General features: G+C 52.0%; 1 protein-coding gene across 1 annotated transcript in view; it reads right to left on the minus strand.

The window, feature by feature from the left end:
- The window catches only part of LOC132384052 (sorting nexin-32-like), a 65,775-nt gene that overhangs the window by 32,784 nt on the left and 11,881 nt on the right, over positions 1–21,110 (minus strand). The window contains exons 2-4 of the mRNA XM_059955344.1: positions 15,382–15,486; positions 10,960–11,070; positions 376–497 (exon numbers count right to left, since the gene is read on the minus strand). Coding sequence (XP_059811327.1) covers positions 376–497; positions 10,960–11,070; positions 15,382–15,486 — 338 coding nt within the window. The remainder of the gene's footprint in view (positions 1–375; positions 498–10,959; positions 11,071–15,381; positions 15,487–21,110) is intronic.

The following is a 21,110-nucleotide window of genomic DNA, read 5'->3' on the forward strand; positions in this document are numbered from 1 at the left end:
AACCCTCGAGGACGTGCTCTCTTCGCAGTACTATCATTCGGGAAGGAGATACAGAACAAACAATAAATACGGCCTGCAGATGCTGGAAATTCAAAGACACAAAAGACACACACACACACACACACACACACACACACAAAGACACAATACGTTGGAGGAACTCAGCAGCACCTATGGAGAGGAACAAACAGTCGACATTTCAGGCCGAGAAGGAAGGGTAGAAAATGCCAGATCACCTCAAAAATTAAGCCCCTTTGCATTAGCAATTTTCTCCCTGGGAATGGTCATCTGTAGGTGATTTCCCACCCATCACAGTTATGATCAATCCACCCCAATCAGCTAATAACCCCACCACCTCCCCGCAGCCCGGCTTACGACTCCAGCTCCTGCTTCATCTTGGCAAACTCCTCACGGGTCATGGAGCCGTCACCCTCGCCAAGCTTCTGCAGCTTCTCCCTCGACGCGTCGAAGTTGGGCCTCGGGGGCGCGGGCGGGATCTGCGAACAGCGAGAGAGCTCAGACTTCCATTCGCCGCACCCCCCCCCCACCCCCGAATTCTAACAGTTTTCTACAGGAGCACCATCGAGAGCACCCGGCCTGGACTGCGAGACCCTGTAGGAGACAGTAAAAACTGCCCAGAGGATCACCGGGGGCACCCTCCCTACCACTTGTGACATTTACTGGTAGCAGTGTCGAGGATCCCGACCACCCATCCCACGATCTCCCTGACCCACTACTGTCAGGAAGGAGGGACAGGAGCATCAGGACTGGGACTGCCAGGTTGGGTAACAGCTCTTCTCCCAGGCCGAGAGACTAATGAATACCCTGCCACCACCGAGGTCCCGTCACCAGGACAAGGATGTGTTCACCTGTGCTGCATTTTATTAACTTAATAATGGTGATATTTTAGTTTATGTTCTGTGTGTGATACATACTTTGCGGGTGCACCGTGGTCCAGAGGAATGTTGTTTCGTTTAGTTCTATGCATGTACAGTCAGATGGCAATACACTTGAACAGGGACTGGGGTCTCCTTCGGTACCTTAAAACTGCACATACTGTAAAACAGAACAGGTACTGATGGGGTCTAGTTACCACTGCAAAACCACAAGGTTCTGGAGCAGAATCAGACCATTCACCCCATCGAGTCTGCGCTGCCATCTGATCACGGCCGATTTATTTTCTCTCTCAGCTCTCTTGTATTGGGCTGAGGAATAGCTGTTTCTCTTGCAGTCTTACTTTCTTATGAACACAAGACAGTACAGCAACAGGCCATTTGGCCCATTATGCTGTGCTGTACCAGCTAAAATCAAAAACTCCCAAACACTAATCCCTCCTGCCCACACCACATCCCTCCATCTTCCTCACATCCACGTGCCCGTCCAAACGTCTTTTAAAAGCCTCCACCACCACACCAGGCATCCACCGCTGAGTTTAAAAAAAACACTTACCCTTAAACCCGTCCCCTCTCACCTTCAAGGCAAGCCCTCTGGTGTTAGGTATTTCAACCCTGGGAAACAGACGCTCCCTGTCTACTCTACCCAAGCCTCTCATAATCTTACAAACCTCGATCAGGTCTCCCCTCAGCCCCTGGCGTGCGTGCGTGAGCGATACATGTCCAACAAAGACATTTAACCAATGAAATGGCCAGATATAAGTAACGTGACTCCTGCCACAGCTTCTTGAGAAACAGGCAACTGTAACCGTTGGAAAACTCGCTGACCAATTATATACATGGTCATAGTTACCTCTATTTCTCATGAAGCTTCTTGGTTTTTGTGGCTGGAGTCATGTTACTTAAATCCGGCCATTTCATTGGTTAAGTGTTTTTTGTTTGAACCTTACCATCTTTTGTTAGTTCTCTTTTTCCCCTCAGGCTCTCCTCGTCTCTTCCCTCACTTTCTTTATTCCCGCAACCAAGCGCTCGATCGTAAGCAACAAGTTTTCTGCCTCATTCTTAACCTCCGAAGAAGACCCTGGGTTACAAAGGCATCAGGGTCCGACAGCTCCATTCCCCTGCCATCTTCGTGACTAGCACCTCCTCTGCCAGACCATCATGGCCGATTTATCATCCCCGCTCAACCGCCAACTCTCCTGCCTTCTCCCCGTAACCGTCGGGGAGAGCGGGGGTCAGCACAATACCTTACAGTGCGGGTGACCCGGGTTTAACTCCTGCCGCTCACCCCGTGACGAAGGTGTACCCTTGGTAGGTGAATAGGTTATTCATTGTAAACTGCCCCGTCATTAGGCTATGGTTAAATTGGGGAATTGCGAGATGGTGTGGTTCCAAGGGCCGGAAGGGCTTAGCCCGCACAATATCTCAACAAACAAATAAATAATCAAGAATCTACCACCTTCTGCCTTAAATATACCCAATGACTCAGCCTGCACAGTTGACTGTAAGGTATTCCACAGATTTGCCACCCTCTGGCTCAAGAAATTACTCCTCGCCTCCGTTCTAAAGGGATAGCCTTCTATTCTGATGCTGTGTCCTCTGGTCCTAGACTCCCCCACTATAGGAAGCACCCTCTCCACATCCACTCTATCTGTGTCCTCTGGTCCTAGACTCCCCCACTACAGGAAACATCCTCTCCACATCCACTCTATCTGTGTCCTCTGGTCCTAGACTCCCCCACTACAGGAAACATCCTCTCCACATCCACTCTATCTGTGTCCTGTGGTCCTAGACTCCCCCACTATAGGAAACATCCTCTCCACATCCACTCTATCTGTGTCCTCTGGTCCTAGACTCCCCCACTATAGGAAGCACCCTCTCCACATCCACTCTATCTGTGTCCTCTGGTCCTAGACTCCCCCACTACAGGAAACATCCTCTCCACATCCACTCTATGTGTCCTCTGGTCCTAGACTCCCCCACTACAGGAAACATCCTCTCCACATCCACTCAATCTGTGTCCCCTGGTCCTAGACTCCCCCACTATAGGAAACATCCTCTCCACATCCACTCTATCTGTGTCCTCTGGTCCTAGACTCCCGCACTATAGGAAACATCCTCTCCACGTCCACTCTGTGTTCTCTGGTCCCAGACTCTCCCACATCTCTTTTTCTGGGCCTTTCAGTGTTTGGTATGCTACAATGAGATCCCTCAGCAGCCAACTTGTACACAGCAGGAGGCCCACAGAAGAGATGAGTGTTAGTGACTTGGTTTGAGGAGCAAAGCAGGTAGACCCACTGCCACACTGCCCCAGAGAACTGGTTTCGATCCCAGCCTCTGCCACTGTTTGTGAGGAGTTTGTACACTCTCCCCTGTGACTGTGTGGATTCTCCCCCGCTGGGAGCTCCAGTTCCCTCCCACATTCTAAACACATGAGGGGCAGCAAGTTAGATGGCTGCTAGGCTGGTGGTAGAATCTGGGAGCTTCACCCTGTGTCTGGCCCCGGGTGTGTGTGATGGGATGGTGTGGAAGGAGCTTCACTGTGTCTGACCCTGGGAGTGTGTGATGGGACGGTGTGGAGGGAGCTTCACTCTGTGTCTGACCCCGGGAGTGTGTGATGGGACTGTGTGGAGGGAGATTCACTCTGTGTCTGACCCCGGGAGTGTGTGATGGGACGGTGTGGAGGGAGCTTCACTCTGTGTCTGACCCCGGGAGTGTGTGATGGGACGGTGTGGAGGGAGCTTCACTCTGTGTCTGACCCCAGGAGTGTGTGATGGGACTGTGTGGAGGGAGATTCACTCTGTGTCTGACCCCGGGAGTGTGTGATGGGACGGTGTGGAGGGAGCTTCACTCTGTGTCTGACCCCGGGAGTGTGTGATGGGATGGTGTGGAGGGAGCTTCACTCTGTGTCTGACCCCAGGAGTGTGTGATGGGACTGTGTGGAGGGAGATTCACTCTGTGTCTGACCCCGGGAGTGTGTGATGGGACGGTGTGGAGGGAGCTTCACTCTGTGTCTGACCCCGGGAGTGTGTGATGGGGACGGTGTGGAGGGAGTTTCACTCTGTGTCTGACCCCGGGAGTGTGTGATGGGACGGTGTGGAGGGAGCTTCACTCTGTGTCTGACCCCGGGAGTGTGTGATGGGACGGTGTGGAGGGAGCTTCACTCTGTGTTTGACCCCGGGTGTGTGTGATGGGACGGTGTGGAAGGAGCTTCACTGTGTCTGACCCCAGGAGTGTGTGATGGGACGGTGTAGAGGGAGATTCACTCTATGTCTGACTTTTTTTTTTACAAAATCCTTCATTACAATTATCAGTGCAATACAATATATACAAAACAGTGGCAAACACAATTACTTCACTACAAATAGACAATAGACATTACACCAGAATGTTGCCATCTCTATCCACGATGGCATTTACACCCCGCGGATAAGGTCGCCGTGGACTTTGCGTGTTCTTTTTCAATATTTACCCGGGCACGAACATACCCCCTAAACAGGCCAGGCAGTCTGCCCGGGGAGATCCTCCTGCCACCCGTTTCCAAGACCCTCGGATGGCGGATTTCGCCAGCCCCAGGAGCAAGTTGACAAGGACATCCTCATCCCTCCATGCCCCCTTCCTTACTGGATGACCATATATAAACAGGGTGGGGCTAAAATGTAGCCAGAAGGCGAGAAGCAGCCCACGTAAATACGCAAACAGGGGCTGCAGTCTTGCACACTCCATGTACATGTGGTACACGGTCTCCTCCAGCCCGCAGAAGTGGCATGCGGGTGGGAGATCCGTGTACAAACTGAAGAACTTATTGCAGGGCACCGCTCTATGCAGCACCCGCCAGCCGAGATCTCCCAGCTGCATGGGAAGAACCCCCTCGTAAAGGGACTTCCAGTGGGGACCCTCCTCACCTCCGGGTGGAAAGACCGCCCGCCATGGTGTGTCGGGACGGCGGACAAGGGCAAGGAAGTGGAGGGTGTGGAGCAGCAGCCCATACAGATACCTCCTACTTGCATCCCTGAATAGGACTGTGGGTATCAATGAGAGACGGCTCAAGTTGTGTGGACACGGCTCTCTGAGCAGATTGCAGGGCCTGGGCCCGACAAGCAGCTGGGCCTGAGTTAACACACACACCTGAGCTGCATCGACACCCACTGAGGTAGGGCAAGGGTCGGCCAGGACCCCGCCCTCCGCCTGAGGAGGGGATTCCCGGTCTGAGGCGACCATGTTCCAGAAGCTCAGTAGGTCCTGATAGAAGCCGGGCAGACTCCGCAAAGCAGTACGGCTGACACCCGCCGGTGGTAGCCACATATCTTCGTGAAGACAGCAGCCCCTCCGGAGGAAGAATGTCGCCAACACGTGCCACCTGGGAGGGTGCTTGGCGTCCAGGAATCTCTGCAGAGATTCGGACGCACACCAGCAACTGTCCGCCTTCTCCCACTGGGAGACTCAAGACAGCTGCAGAGACCCAGTGTTTCCTGTTGCCCCAGAAGAAGTCCAGCAACTTCCTCTGCATTCTTGCAACAAACGGGGCAGGAGGGGCTAAGGTGACCATCCGATACCACAACATGGAGGCCACCAGCTGGTTTATGACCACCACCCTGCCTCAATAGGAAAACACCCTGAGAAGGCCTGACCAGCGCCCCAGCCGGGCCATGACTTTCGTCTCCAAGTCCTGCCAGTTCGCCAGCCAGGTCTCCCCAGAAGGACTCAGGTAGACTCCCAGATAGAGGAGACCCCTAGTACTCCACTCAAAAGTTCTTATCTCCGCCAGCAGGGAGTCCACCTGCCACTGACCCACTAAGAGTCCAGAACATTTCGCCCAGTTGATCCTAGCAGAGGATGCCGCCGAGAAAACTTCTTGGCACTCGTGCATCCTCCGCAGGTCATTGGGATCTGTCACTATGAGGAGTACATCATTGGCATAGGCCGAGAGGACGACCTCCATGTCCGGTTCACGCAGAACCAGACCTGTCAGCCTTCGCCGTAGGAGGCTCAGGAATGGCTCAACACAGATCGCGTATAATTGACCGGACATGGGGCATCCCTGACGTACTCCTCTCCTGAAGGGAATGGGCACTGCCAGTGATCCCTTGACCTTAACAAGGCACTCTGCGGCAGAGTAGAGGAGCCGAACTCGGGCCACAAAGTGTGGTCCGAGCCAAAAGGCTTGCAGAGTGCCCACCAGGAAACTGTGGTCTACCCGGTCAAATGCCTTCTCCTGGTCAAGAGAAAGAAACGCTGTCGGGGACCCAGTCTCCTGCTGCAGGTGGATCAGGTCCTGTACTAGGTGGACATTGTCCTGGATGGAGCTGCCCGGGACTGTGTAAGATTGGTCAGAATGAATCACCTGTCTCAGTACTGAACCAAGACGGTTGGCCATTGTCCGGGCGAAGATCTTGTAGTCTGCGCACAAGAGGGAGACCGGGCGCCAGTTCTTTAGCAGGCGGAGATCTCCCTTCTTGGGCAGTAGGACCACAACAGCTCTCCGCCATGAGACGGGCACTTCCCCGGTGGCTAGGCTCTCCCCTAGAACAAGGCTGTAATCGACCCCCAGGACATCCCAAAAAGCCTGATAAAACTCCACACTCAGACCATCCAAGCCAGGGGACTTACCCCTCCGGAGTTGCCGAAGGGCAGTAGACAGCTCCTCCTGAGTCAGGGGAGCGTCCAGATGCGCTGTGTCTTCTGGGCTGACCTTTGGCAAATCTTCCCAGACCTCACTGCACGCCCCCGCATTTGACGGATCTGGTGAGAATAAGGACCGATAGAAAGTGCAGACTTCTTTGATAATTTCGTCGGGATCCACGAATGTAGCTCCACCAGATGCTTTTGAACTCCCCGCCACTTCTCCAACGAGTAGAAGAAGGGTGAGCCGCGGTCCAAATCTTGCAGCATTTGGATCCGCGACCTCACATACGCACCTGGAGCTGTAGATTCCTTAGTGCGTCCTTCTTCTCCTGGTATTCCTGCCACAGCTGTTGGTCTCCACCGGTCGGACCAAGACAGGACTCTAGGTCAAGCAACGCTCTCTCAAGCCACTCAATCTCAGAGCCCCGCCTCTTTGTCGACCCCCTAGTGTACTCCTGACATAAGAACCGGATGCCCACATCCCACCACAGCCGTAGGGAGCAGAACTCTCACCGTCTCTCTCTCTCTCCAGGTGGCCCAGAACGCTCGGAACGAATCCCGGAATCGGCTGCCCTCCAGCAGCCGGTTGTTAAAGTGCTAATACCCGGATCCCACCTGAGGGTGCAGAGGAGTAAATTCCATCCACACAAGGTGATGATCCGAGCACGACACCAGCCACATGGAGGACACCGACACGCGGGAGATATAAGCCCGAGAGATATACAGGCGGTCTATCTGGGAACCCCCCCTCTCGAGATCTTCTGGAGAAGGTGCTAGAGTCGGGGTGAAGATTCCGCCAGCTGTCCACCAAGTCAAAGGAGCCGACTAGCTCCTTTAACTTTTTTGCCGATGCTGGGTCGTGTTGGAGGCCCAAGCGGTCCTCCACCTCGAGGGTACAGTTGAAGTCTCCCCCGAGGATGACGCAGTCCCCAGGATCGATGGAACTCAGCAAGGTGGACAGCTGACAGGATAGGCGTGTCTGCATCGCCCCGCGGCTCGGAGCTTACACGTTGATAAGATGTAACGGTACTCCATCCAGGCGCACAGCCAGGTGGAGCAGACGGCCGGGCACAACATCTTGATTTCTGGCCGAAAAGTTGGGGCCAACAGGATCGCCACCCCGCTAGAGTTGCTAAGGTGACTCATGTAGACCCCGTCCTTCCACTCCAGGAGCCAAGCGGACTCATCCCCCGGGGTGGTATGGGTTTCCTGCAGGAAACTCATCGTGTATCTCCCATCCCTGAGGACTGAGAGGTTGTTATATCTGCAGAGAGAGCCCCTGTTACCGTTTACATTGAGACTAGCTATGGTAAGTTTCATGTCGGGAGCACACTAGGCCTCAGCACTGGTCCCCTTCCCACTGAGAGCGGTGGCGCCCTCAGCCGCACTATCCCGAAGAAAACCAAGAATATTCTTCGCTTTCTGGGCCCGACTGCTACCATCGCTACCCTGTGACCCACCATCTCCCGAAGGAGCGAGGCTGCTCCAGGTCATCCAGGAAGGATTTCAGCTGCCGTCTGTCATTCCCCGACACAGCATTCCTCTTCCCATTCCCCTTCCGTCTGAGGATGACCCTCAGGGACTTCACCAGCCTCGGCATGCTAGGCCAGCGAAGCGAGGCTAGTTTGGGCCGATGCTTTGCACTCTGAGGAGTGAATAAACTCCCTGATCTCCTCCACAGGTATCAATGGGGATTTCTCAGGAGGGGTGAGGATGTCCATTGTCTCGCTAACAAATGAATCTTCCTCCAACCCCTCACTGCAGACAGATCCCCCACCGTCCTCCTCATGTGGTGTATAAGGTGGCTGCCCCTGTAACCCATACTGCGCAGCGGGTACCTCCATCATACCTTCCCGCTCCACTGTCGCATCAGTCTTACCCACAGTTACGACGATGGAGGGAAAATCCCCAGGGACTCCCTGCAGGCCATTAGTTGATGGGGTCGGCATGCAGGGTATATCACCCTCCCCAGGAGACAGGCATGAAGGGGACCCCAGCAGCTCTGGTCCAAGGGATTCACCGGCAGCCTGATGCTGACAGTGAGAGAGCTTGGTCTCCTCTCCGCTCATACTATTTAATACACTTGCCTCCAGGGAGGCGCTTACTGCTAAGTCTTAGGTGGAGGGCTCCAGGTCTGTTTTGGTTGTGCAAACAGGCCCAGCACTAGCTTCCTGCACAACCACACCACCCACCACAGGACTGGTGGGTGCATCTGGGGATTCAGGGTTAAACACTACTTCCACCCAGATTCCCACCTCTTTCTGGGTCTCCCCCGCATCTACATTCCCTGCCCTCTTGGGGGAACATTCCCTTCTCCTCTTCAAGCTGGAGGAGCACACGGGTGCAGGATTCACCGATGGAGCATTATTCTCCGTTTCCTACAACCCGTCCGACTGTGCACTTCCCCGAGCCCCCCGCTCCACTTCAGGGCAAATGGGCTTGAGTTCTGCGGTCTCGGGGGCCGACTTCTTCATGTGTTTGGATTTCTTCCTCACTTTCCTTCCCCGCACAGGCTCCACCCCGTCCCTTGCCTGAACCTTCCTGCACGTAGCCTCAGGAACACCCGCCTGAACCACCGGGGTAGGAGCAGGGACTGGAACAGACGTAGGGACAGGGTTAGAGACAGGGTCAGGGGCAGGAGCAGGAATGGGATCGGGGCAGAGGTAGCTGGGGCACTAGCTCCCGAAGTGGACTCCCTGGGTTTTCGGGTGCTAGGACAGTCCCTCCGAAAGTGCCCCACCTCCCCGCACACATGGCACCGTGGGCACTCAGAGCTCCAATACACCTGATAATCTGCCCCCGCGTGCCAGACAGTAAACCGGCCCTCAACTTCGTCCTCCCTTTCCAGCTGCATGAATACCTGTCGCCGGAAAGAGATTACGGTCCGGCGGGTGCGCCTCCTGAATTTGTGCCTGAGGGCAGTTATTTCTGACTGTACTTGCCCCAAGCGGGCCAGTGCGGGAAGCAGGTCCTCGTTGGGAATGAAAGGCGTTACGTGACTGAGGACGATGCGATGTGTGGGAGCTGTCACCAGCTCCATCTGTAAAAAGATGTTTTCCACTGATGTGAGGGCTGAGGGCCCGATGCACCAACTTATCATTCCTCAGATAAAACACTGCCTTCCCGAATTCTTTCTCAGTGGCCAAAACTCCATCTCTCCCCAACAAGTCCACCATAGCCTCCGCGCACTTTTCCAGGGTAGTTCCAGGACGCAAAATACATTGCACCCCGTGTTCCACTTTCACTGACCGAAACAGGGCGTTGTCCGAGGCTGGAGAGGTAGACGCCTTTGCATAACTCCCCGAAGGCCTGCGACTCCCTGTAAACCTGTCCGGCATGTTGCTTCAATGTCCGAATCGAGAATGATACGGTGGTGGTGCTGCTTATAAAGTCCTGGAGCGAGTTGAGTAACTGGCCGGAAAAGTTTGTACTCGACAGTACTTTGCTGGCTCAGTGCCAGAAATTCCAACGCCAGGAAAGGCTCCGTTAGTCCTGCAGAAACTCCAGGCCGTGAGAGGTTGAGACGTCTCAAACGATGTTTCGACTCCTACACCGAACGTGAGCTACGACGATAGAGATGGAAGGAGGTTGTCCCGATGTCAGTGGGGAAACAACCGCGTTTGTCTCCCGTTTTTGGAGCGACCCGGCTTCCTGACGAATTGCCAGCGGCCACAGCAGGGTGCGACCCTGTCCGAACTGGCAGAAAAACTCCAAACAAAGCTTCCGCACTAAACCAGCCGCTCCAGATGTCCAAGAGACTTTTCAAACCAACTCCAAGTAACTCACGATCTTAATACAGCAGTTTTTCCTCGATTTCTCCCAGCGCAATCAGAACAGCTCCACTCTGTGTCTGACCCCAGGAGTGTGTGATGGGACGGTGTGGAGGGAGATTCACTCTGTGTCTAACCCCGGGAGTGTGTGATGGGACAGTGTGGAGGGAGATTCACTCTGTGTCTGACCCCGGGAGTGTGTGATGGGACAGTGTGGAGGGAGATTCACTCTGTGTCTGACCCCGGGAGTGTGTGATGGGACGGTGTGCAGGGAGCTTCACTCTGTGTCTGACCCCGGGAGTGTGTGATGGGACGGTGTGGAGGGAGATTCACTCTGTGTCTGACCCCGGGAGTGTGTGATGGGATGGTGTGCAGGGAGCTTCACTCTGTGTCTCACCCCGGGAGTGTGTGATGGGACGGTGTGGAGGGAGATTCACTCTGTGTCTAACCCCGGGAGTGTGTGATGGGACAGTGTGGAGGGAGATTCACTCTGTGTCTGACCCCGGGAGTGTGTGATGGGACAGTGTGGAGGGAGATTCACTCTGTGTCTGACCCCGGGAGTGTGTGATGGGACAGTGTGGAGGGAGCTTCACTCTGTGACTAACCCACGGCTCCGTCCTCCAGCAGCTACCTGAAGGGATCCCACCGCGTTCCAGCCTACAGACACTCACAATGATGCCGGCGTAGTCCTCGTTCTCCAGGTATGCATCGTGGAGCCAAATGAACTCTTCGTGCTGTCGAACCACAGAGAACTCCGGTTGCTTGAAGTGGGAGAGGTTGGTCTGAAAGGTGGAAAGTACAAAGTGAAGAGAGGCACTCACTGTGTGCATGTGGCCAGATCGCACTAGCTACAAACCACAGACCGCGGTGAAGAAGGTGATGTGCTTACAAACAACACTGGCTGTGAGAGAAACAACCCCCCCCCCCACCACGCCACCTCACCCTGCTCTTCCTTCTAGTCACTGACTGCACACGCTTACTGACTCTACACCACAGAATGAAAAACTCAGCACAGAAATGGCATGTTGGCCTTCATAACAAGGGAGGTTGAGTATAGGAGTAAAGAGGTCCTTCTGCGGTAGTACAGGGCCCCAGTGAGACCACACCTGGAGTATTGTGTGCAGTTTTGGTCTCCAAATTTGAGGAAGGACATTCTTGCTATTGAGGGAGTGCAGCGTAAGTTCACGAGGTTAATTCTCAGGATGGCGGGACTGTCATATGTTGAAAGATTGGAGCGACTGGGCTTGTATACACTGTAATTTAGAAGGATGAGAGGAGACCTGATTGAAACACAACATTATTAAGGGATTGGACACGCTAGAGACAGGAAACATGTTCCGGATGTTGGGGGAGTCCAGAACCAGAGGACACAGTTTAAGAATATGGGCTAGTCCATTTAGAACGGAGTTCAGGAAAAAAATTTTCATCCAGAGTTGTGGATCTGTGGAATGCTCTGCCTCAGAAGGCAGCGGAGGCCAATTCTCTGGATGCTTTCCAGAGTTAGAGTTCTTAAAGATAGCGGAGTCAAGGGATATGGGGAGAGGGCAGGAACGGGGTACTGATTGTGGATGATCAGCCATGATCACAGCGAATGGCGGTGCTGGCTCAAAGGGCCGAATGGCCTACTCCTGCAACCCATTGTCTATTGAAACACACCCCTCAGAAACACCTGCAGATACTGGAAACCCAGAGTAACACACACAAAATGCTGGAGGAGCCCAGCAGGTCAGGTAGCAACTATGGAAAAAAAAAGTAAACAGTCGACGTTTCGGGCTGAGACCCTTCTTCAGGGCTGCTGTGCCCTCGAACCCCATGTTCACAGTATTACATTTTTTTTTAATCATTTGTAGAGTTTGTCTTGCTTTGCACATTGGTTGCTTGTTAGCCTACCTGAATAGTTTTTACACAAAGTTCTACTTGTCGAGCGGTACAATGTGGAGCAGACCCTTCTGGCCCTTTGAGTGATGTTGCCCCAGCGACCCCTGGCGTGCCCGATTAGGTGAGGGTTAATCGCCAATTTACCCACCAGCTGGCGCGTCTTTGGCCTGTGGGAGGAAACTGGAACATCCGGAGAAAGCCCACCCATTCCACGGGGGAGGACGGACAGAGACTCCTTAGAGATCGGCACCGGAATAGAACTCCGGACTCCGGAATGCCCCGAGCTGTCATGGTGTAGTTCTAAAACCTCCCCCCCCCACCCGTGGAACATAAATTTCTTCATTTTCTTCTTCCAGGCAATTACAGGAAAATAAAGCAACACAAATTCTGTGGCACTTCTTTACTTTCCTGCAAATTCCCACAAGGAAATGAATCTCACGGTGACATACATGTGTACGGGTTAATAAATTTTGCCGCGACTTTGTCGCACGCTGGCTGGATCTGTGCACGTTGTGGCAGCATTCTTAAGAGTCGTACGGCACCGAAACAGGCCAACTGATCCATACTGACCCGTGCTGGCCTGCGTGTTAGTCCCAGCCGCCTGCCTCCGGCCCACAGCTCCCTATCCACGTACCATTGGCTTGTCTTACGTCAATGGCGCTGAGGTCGCATGGGTTGAGGACTTCTAAGTTCCCTGGGAGTAAATGTCACCAGTAGCCCTCCCCAGTCCAACCACGAGGTCACACCACGACCAAGGAAGTGAACAAGCATCCCTCCTTCCTCAGGAGGCTGAGGAAATTCAGAAGGTTCCTCGATCGTTATTGATGCACACAGAAAGAATCCTCCCCGATTCATCGCGGACCGGCGGACCAACTGCTCTGCCCGTGGCCAGAAGGAACCACTGAGAGTTGTGGATGCAACTCAGCACGTCAGGAAAAATCAGCCTCGCCACCAACCCCCACCCCCACGGGCTCCCCTTACATCTCCTGCTGGCTCAGTAAAGAGGCCGACATTATCAAAGACCCCACCTGCCCCAGACATCCCCCTCCCACTGGGCAAAAGCCTGAAAACACCCACCACCAGGCTCAAGGACAGCTTCGACCTCGCTGCTATCAGACTACTGAACGGACCTCTTGTATGATAAGATGGACTCTGGACCTCACAATCTACCTCGCACCTGCTGACCTGCGCTGCACTGTAGCTGTTGCCTTCTGTTATTGATTTACCCTGCCCTACCTCGGCGCAGTGTGTGATGATCTGTATGAGCAGCACACAAGAATCTGTATCTCGGTGCCTGTGACAATAAATAAACCAGCTCCGATCCCATCCATACACCCACCATTGCCCCAAGCTCATCAGGGGAGGAGCCAATATGGCACCAGAGGGAGGCTTCAAGCTCATCCGAGAAACAGCTTGAACCACTCTCTTTAACGTCTTTCCACCCGCTTTTTGGGGTACTGCCCGAGTCTGTGATCTACAGCTGCACTCAAACTCCGGTTCGTCGCACCAGTGGGGTCCCACTCCTGGACCGGCTGCTCTCAGTACCTCGGGTGGCGACCATGGACCCGATTCCGCGCCAGGGTCGCACTGCAGGAGATCAGAACGTCGAGACAGCGGGCGTGGCCATCAAGAGGGCTCGGCACTCGAGCGATTGCTCTATCTCAACGGGGCTGGGAAGCAGAGCCCGCAGGTTCTCTAGTCAGGCGAGCTCGAGCAAGTGCCGCTTCAGATTGTAACACTGAATCAGCGAGCTATTAGATTCCCCTCTCGCTGTGGAAGGGGTGACACCCCCCCTCTCTCCCCCCCAAGAAAGCCCGTGGCACATTGAACACGTTGGGTGAACAATGGTTTTTGGTGGGCAGCAGATCACGGACTCTCTTAGGGGGCTTTGCTTTTGCTTGGCGGGTGGTGGACGCTGATGTGTCCTGCTGGAACACGGGGGGGATGCAGTGAAGAGTTGGGGTGATATTTTCGTATGTGGAGGAGGGGGCTTTGAGGCTCAAACATTTTCCTGCCATTCATTCTTTGAGTTTTCTCCCTTCTGTTTCATGTACGTCTGTGACGAGTAAGAATTTCAGGGTGTACACATTCTCTGACAGTAAATGCAACCATTGACCAATCCTATCCAACGCTTTGGATCCAGTAGCTGCTCCGCACGTGACCGCAAGAAACCACAGAGGGATCGGGGACCCCGCCCAGCAAGTCATGGAAACCAACCTCCCCTCTTGGTGAAGGAGACTATGCAACTCATGAGAAAAGGCACATGCCTTAAAATTATGACCTTGAGGTTGGATTAGCGAGGTTAAGCGAGCTGGGGCTTTCCTCTTTGGAGAGAAGGATGAGAGGTGACCTGATAGAGATCTGCAAGATGATAAGAGGAATAGATAGAATGGACAGCCAGAGACTCCCCCCACCACTCCCAAAGGGTGGAAGTAACTCATACGAGGTGGGACATAATTTTAGGGTGATTGTAGGGAAGCATAGAGTGGGAAGCCAGAGTCACATCTTTTCTTTTTGAAAACACAGAGAGGTGGGTGAGTGGAATGCCCTGCCAGGGGTGGTGGTGGAGGCAGATACATTAGGGGCATTTAAGAGACTCTTTAGATAGGCATGCGTGTGGTGCGTGGCCAAGTGGTTAAGGCGTTGGACTGGCAATCTGAAGGTCACGAGTTCGAGCCCCAGCCGAGGCAATATGTTGTGTCCTTGAGCAAGGCACTTAACCACACACTGCTCTAGTTCACCCAGGTGAGAATGGGTACCGGCAAAATGCTGGGGGTTAACCTCGCGATAGACTGGCGTCCCATACTCAGTCACTTCATTCCACGGAAACTGGCATAAGCGCCAGCCTGATGGGCCTATGTGAGACTTTAGATAGATACTTGAGTGATGGAGTGAATATGTGGGATGGAAGGGTTATATATGGGAGATTGATCTTGGATTGGTTAAAGGGTCAGCACAACATTGTGGGCCGAAGGGCCTGTACTGTTCTGTAAGCCTCTCCCATGCCTCACTCTTCACTTTCCCCATCCTCCTCCCCCAGAGGAATCAGTCCCATAAGCAAGGGTTCGAAGACACAACCTTCTGCTTCAGGCGACCGAGCCAGAAGGCATGAGTCATACCCACACTCTGGTGGCCCAGCAGGTAACGTTCCTGCGTCACCCACAGGACAAGCTGGTGAGCCGCCAACCTCCGTGACCCCTCCCCCACCCCCGTACCTTGGTGTGGACGGTGAACTTCACCTTGTCCCTCTCGCTGACAGCGTCCGAGATCTCAACCTGGAGCGAGGTGTCTCCCTGCAGGTCTACTGACATGGTCCTCGACTGCATTAAAAATAAAACAAGACACAGCGATTCAGTCAAAATGCCAGTCACAAGAGCAGACCGATCTGGACGCACATTACAAATCGTCTGAGGGCTCCCTGGGAAAAAGCTGGATGGTTCAGTGTACAGGAAGCCTTGCAACTCAATGAGTTTCAAAATACGCTTTAAAACTTTCATTAAAGTTACATTAATTGAAAATGGGTGCAGAATACTTGAGTCAACATTTTCATAATGTATTAACTCAAGAAATATCACGTCTTTACAGAATCAGGCTTAACACCACTGACTTGGGTGTGAAATTCGTCTTGCTACAGCAGTACAGTGGAAAGACAGAAAGTAATTACTACAGATTACAAACATATATAATCAATGCAAACAGAAAAGGTACTGTTCATGGAACAGTCAAAAAGCTGGTAGTGAAGGGGAAGAAACACTGACGTCCTACTAGAACGGATAATTTTGAAAACGCCGGTTTTGCGTAAAAACGATAAGCGTCCACACTATGCGTTTTTAAAAATATCTCCATCCACATTGAAACGGAGATTTCGGCAAATCTCCTACTGCGCATGCGCAGGACACATTTACAGAAAAAAAAGTGACATGTTTGGTGTCAAATCTCGCTGTGAAAGTGCGCGTTTGTGCAGTTACAGACTAGGAAAACTTAAACTTAAACTTAAAACTTAAACGGGCAGCTGTTGGCTCTCACGCAGGAGGACTTAAAAAAAAACAACAAATACTGAAGCGTATGGAGGCAACTGACAGGGAGTTCACGGGCAGTATGACCCGACTGATGACGAACATTGAAAAACTGACTGACTCTGTTGCATTAATAAAGTACCTTATTAAGTGTGTAAAACATGTCTGCATCAGCATTATCTTGTATTTCTATACAATGTTACATTCGGCTGTTACACATCTATTGTCAGAAAAGTACTTGCATAAATAGGTAAACCACCTTCATACAAGCAAGGACAGAAAACAGGGCAAAGTGAGTATACTTATTTATTCAGTAAGTTATAGGTCAAAGTATTTGGTGAGTACATTTCTAACTCTTCTGGCTTCGGTCTCGTTGCCGTCTGTTTTGAAATTGTTAGGTTGTGTTCAAGAAAACAATGAGATGGCGCGCTGCCGTCTGACGGTGTTTTCAGATTTCTCCGGTTACCCCGTCCACACTGATCTGCCCAAGAGGCTTTTTCAAAAACACACACCCTGGAAAGCACCGGTTTCGGGGGACGAAAACGCTGCTTTAGTGTGGACGAAGGGTAATAACGAAGAGAAAAAGCTTCAGTTACGGATTTATCTGGTGTAGCGTGGACGTAGCCCGAGTGTGGGCCTTCACAGTAGTGTAGCTGTTAACACACAATCGCTTCAAAGTGGCAGCAATCACCGGTAAGGTTTCGATTCCCACTGCTGTCTGTAATGAACTTGTACATTCTCCCAGGTGCCTTACAAAGACAGCAAGATTGCCGCCATATTTCATTGGGAGTTTGAGGAGATTTGGTTTGTCATCCAAACAACTTGCAAATTTCCACAGACAGACCATGGGGAGCGTTCTAACTGGCTGCATCACTTCAATATGGACTCTATATTCCCCTCTACAGATGCTGCCCGACTTGCCGAGTTCCTCCAGCGTTTTGTGTTTGCTGCTCAAGATTTCCAGTATCTGCAGAATCTCTCGGGGGCTCACGAGGCAAACAGAATCACATTTAAAGAGACACTTGGACAGGTGCACGGCAAGGAAAGGTTGAGACGGCTATGTGGGCCAAGATCTTTCAAGAATACAAAGGCTGGAATGACTCAGCAGATCAGGCAGCCTCAAAGGAGAGGGACCGAATCGAAAAGCGTAACGACACTTGCGGGTTGCCCCGAGCACGTCCTCAGTTTGTTCATTTCGCTGCATGCGTCAATGTACCCGTGTTACAACTGTTAGATTTGAGATTCAAGTTTATTTCTCACGTGGGCGTTGAAACGCATTACACCTCCAACAGAGAAGCTTATAATTAGAATCAGATTTCATATCACTGGTATATGCCGTGGAATTTGTTAACCTTGCAGCAGCAGTACAATGCAACACATAAAAGAAAAAAAATTTTAATTACAGTAAACACATACAAATAGTTAAATTTTAAGTCACGCAAACAGAAATAAAAAAGTAGTGAGGTAGGGTTCAATGTCTGTTCAGAAATCGGATGGCAGAGGGGAAGAAGCTGTTCCTGAATCACTGAGTGTGTGTCTTCAGGCTCCTGTACCTCCTCCCTGATGGCAGAGGGGAAGAAGCTGTTCCTGAATCGCTGAGTGTGTGTCTTCAGGCTCCTGTACCTCCTCCCTGATGGCAGAGGGGAAGAAGCTGTTCCTGAATCGTTGAGTGTGTGTCTTCAGGCTCCTGTACCTCCTCCCTGATGGCAGAGGGGAAGAAGCTGTTCCTGAATCATTGAGTGTGTGTCTTCAGGCTCCTGTACCCCCTCCCTGATGGCAGAGGGGGAGAAGCTGTTCCTGAATCGTTGAGTGTGTGTCTTCAGGCTCCTGTACCTCCTCCCCGATGGCAGAGGGGAAGAAGCTGTTCCTGAATCGTTGAGTGTGTGTCTTCAAGCTCCTGTACCTCCTCCCTGATGGTAGCAACGAGAAGACAGCATGACCTGGGTGATGGCGGTCCGTAACGATGGATGCTGCCTTTTCGAGGCATCGCTTTTTGAAGATGTCCTGGATACTATGGAGGCTGGTGCCAGTGATGGAGCTGACCGAGTTTACAACTCTCTGCAGGTTATTTCAACCCTGTGCAGTAGCACCACCCCCCCCCCCCCCATACCGGACAGTGATGCAGCCAGTTAGAATGCTCTCCATAGTACAACTGTACAAGTTTTCAATCTCCTTAAACTCAATGAAATGTAGACACTGTCGTGCCTTCTTTGTAGCTGTATTGATACTCAGGGCCCAGGTTAGATCCTTAGAGATATTAACAGCCAGGAACTTACTCCCCCTCACCATTTCTGATCCCTCTATGCGTTCCCTCACCCTGCCCTTTCTGAATATTATAGTTTTATTTGTCACAGGTCCAGTACATTGAAACAGAGTGAACCGTATCATTTGCCCTAACAGTCACATTCTGACGACATGCCACGGGCCAGCTTGCAGGCTTCCGGCACCAATATAGCACACCACCAACTCACTAGTCGTAACCCGTTCGTCTTTGGAAAGGAGTTTTGAAACAGCACCAGCAACCTAACAGCAGGCACAGTGGAACTGGCACACATTACAAGACTCGGGCCCCAGATGGAATGGCCAGTGAGAGCAAGTTAATGAAGTGGTGCTGCTCGTGCACCCTGCCCCGCTCCATCCTCTCCCTCCACGGGCGCACCAGACTTGGCCGAGATCACAGGCCGCACCTCCTGTCAACTGCCGGAGGCGTCGTGTTCATGACTGCAAGTGCTGGTTGACATTAGCGCCACAGAGAGCAAGGATTTGACCCGCTGGCTCCATGCCCTTGCAGGAGTCCCTGCGCTACAGCAACAGTGGGAGGGGAGAGAGGAAAAAAGAGAGTACAGAGGAGATTTACGAGAATGTTACCTGGGTTCCAGCACCTAAGTTACAGAGAAAGGTTGAACAAGTTAGGTCTTTATTCTTTGGAGCGTAGGTTGAGGGGGGACTTGATAGAGGTATTTAAGATTATGAGGGGGATAGATAGAGTTGACGTGGATAGGCTTTTTCCATTGAGAGTAGGGGAGATTCAAACAAGAGGGCATGAGTTGAGAGTCGAGGGCAAAAGTTTAGGGGTAACATGAGGGGGAACTTCTTTACTCAGAGAGTGGTGGCTGTGTGGAACGAGCTTCCGGTAGAAGTGGTAGAGGCAGGTTCGATATTGTCATTTAAAAAAAAAATTGGACAGGTATATGGACAGGAAGGGAATGGAGTGTTATGGGCTGAGTGCAGGTCGGTGGGACTAGGTGAGAGTAAGCGTTTGGCACGGACTGGAAGGGCTGAGATGGCCTGGTTCCGTGCTGTAATTGTTTTTATGGTTAAATAAATCACAGATCAGAAACACTCTCTCATAGGCTGAGAGCAGGAGACAAATCAGCATCCCTGATTAAACCTGCATGCAACACACCAGGAGATCTTGTGAGAAAACTTGCACTGAAGCCTCCTGAGATGTCCCCTCTGGGGGGGTGGGGGGGGGGGGGAAAGGGGCCTGTGGTGGGAGGCTGGCTGAGCCGGCAAACCCTCTGTATCATTGGAGACTCCATATCGGGTGGCGATGCCAAGGAACAAGAACACTCCCCACCCCATACACTGGCACTGGAGTAGGTCCAGAGAAGGTTTGCAAGAACGAAAGGTTGAGCTGTTCTCCGATCTTGGCAATCCATTTGCAAACTTCTTCGTCAGCATACGGGGAGACGTCATCAGTGTGCTCCACACTTGCGGTACGTTCGGCCTTTATGTACGTGTCAACCAGCTGATTAGCCCTCATTATGGAAACTCATTTGTGATGTAGGACGGAGGTCTCATCACTGATTGGTTGCACGGTGAATTCTGTGCATGGTGGTCTGGAATTTTCCCCACATTGGCTTATAATTGAGGCCGACATATCCATTTACGTAATTGTTTGTAGAAATCTACGAATTTTCTTGGATTTTTTTCCCTGTTTTTCAGCAGTATTTTCTGCAAACTCTAGAAACTCTTGTGGGTTAAAATCCCAGGAGATCAGTAGTTTCTGAAATACTCTTATCACCTCATCTGGCACCAACAACCATTCCACAGTCAAAGTCACTTACCTCACGTTTCTTCCCTCTATTCGGAGACTGTGTCCTCTGGTCTTAAACTCCCCCCCCACCATAGGAAACATCCTCTCCATGTTCACTCTAACATTTGACAGGTTTCAACGAGATCCCCCCTCATTCTTCTGAATTCCCGCGAGGAGAGGCCTAGAGCTATCATATGACTAGCCCTTCAACCTTGGAATAATTTTCATGAACCTTTGAACCCTCTCCAATGTCAACCTCTGATAAAGCAGAGGGAGAGAGGTTCTACATTAGTAGGAGTGCCATAGGTTATGGGGGAGAAGGCAGAAGAATGGGGCTGGGAGGGAAAATAAACAGTGGAGCAGCCTTGATGGGCTGAATGGCCTAATTCTGCTCCTCAGTCTTCTTGTCTTATAAAGCATCAGCACTGTTTGTTTCCGGTGTAGTGATTTGCACAGGGACTTTTCCCAGCAGTACTGGTGCTGTATACACAGAATTTATCAGTCTGGGTATAAAGTTCACAAGGCAAAATACACAAAACTTTACTGTGGGGAGAAAGAGATCAAAGTTTAAAATGTTTAGTCCTTCTGCATATACTCCCACCTCTTATCTTGCAATCTCACCCAACTCAATGGAATGAGACAGCAACCGGGCCAAACCTGTGGGCTGCACACTGAAAAAGAAAATTTAACAGATGGCTGCCAAGCAGAAGTGAGCATTCAGAATGAGACAGAGCACAGTTCACCAAATCCACCTGCAAACAGACGAGCAAGCAGCCAACTCTCGCCGAACAAGTGGTCGGCGACCAGTCACCTGAGAACTTGATGCTCAAAATGAGCAGCGGCCACTCGGCCCTTCAAGCCCGTGACAACTTTCTGTCACGGCATGTTA

This window comes from Hypanus sabinus, chromosome 31 (assembly GCF_030144855.1).
Source record: "Hypanus sabinus isolate sHypSab1 chromosome 31, sHypSab1.hap1, whole genome shotgun sequence".
Taxonomy (NCBI): Eukaryota; Metazoa; Chordata; class Chondrichthyes; order Myliobatiformes; family Dasyatidae; genus Hypanus; species Hypanus sabinus.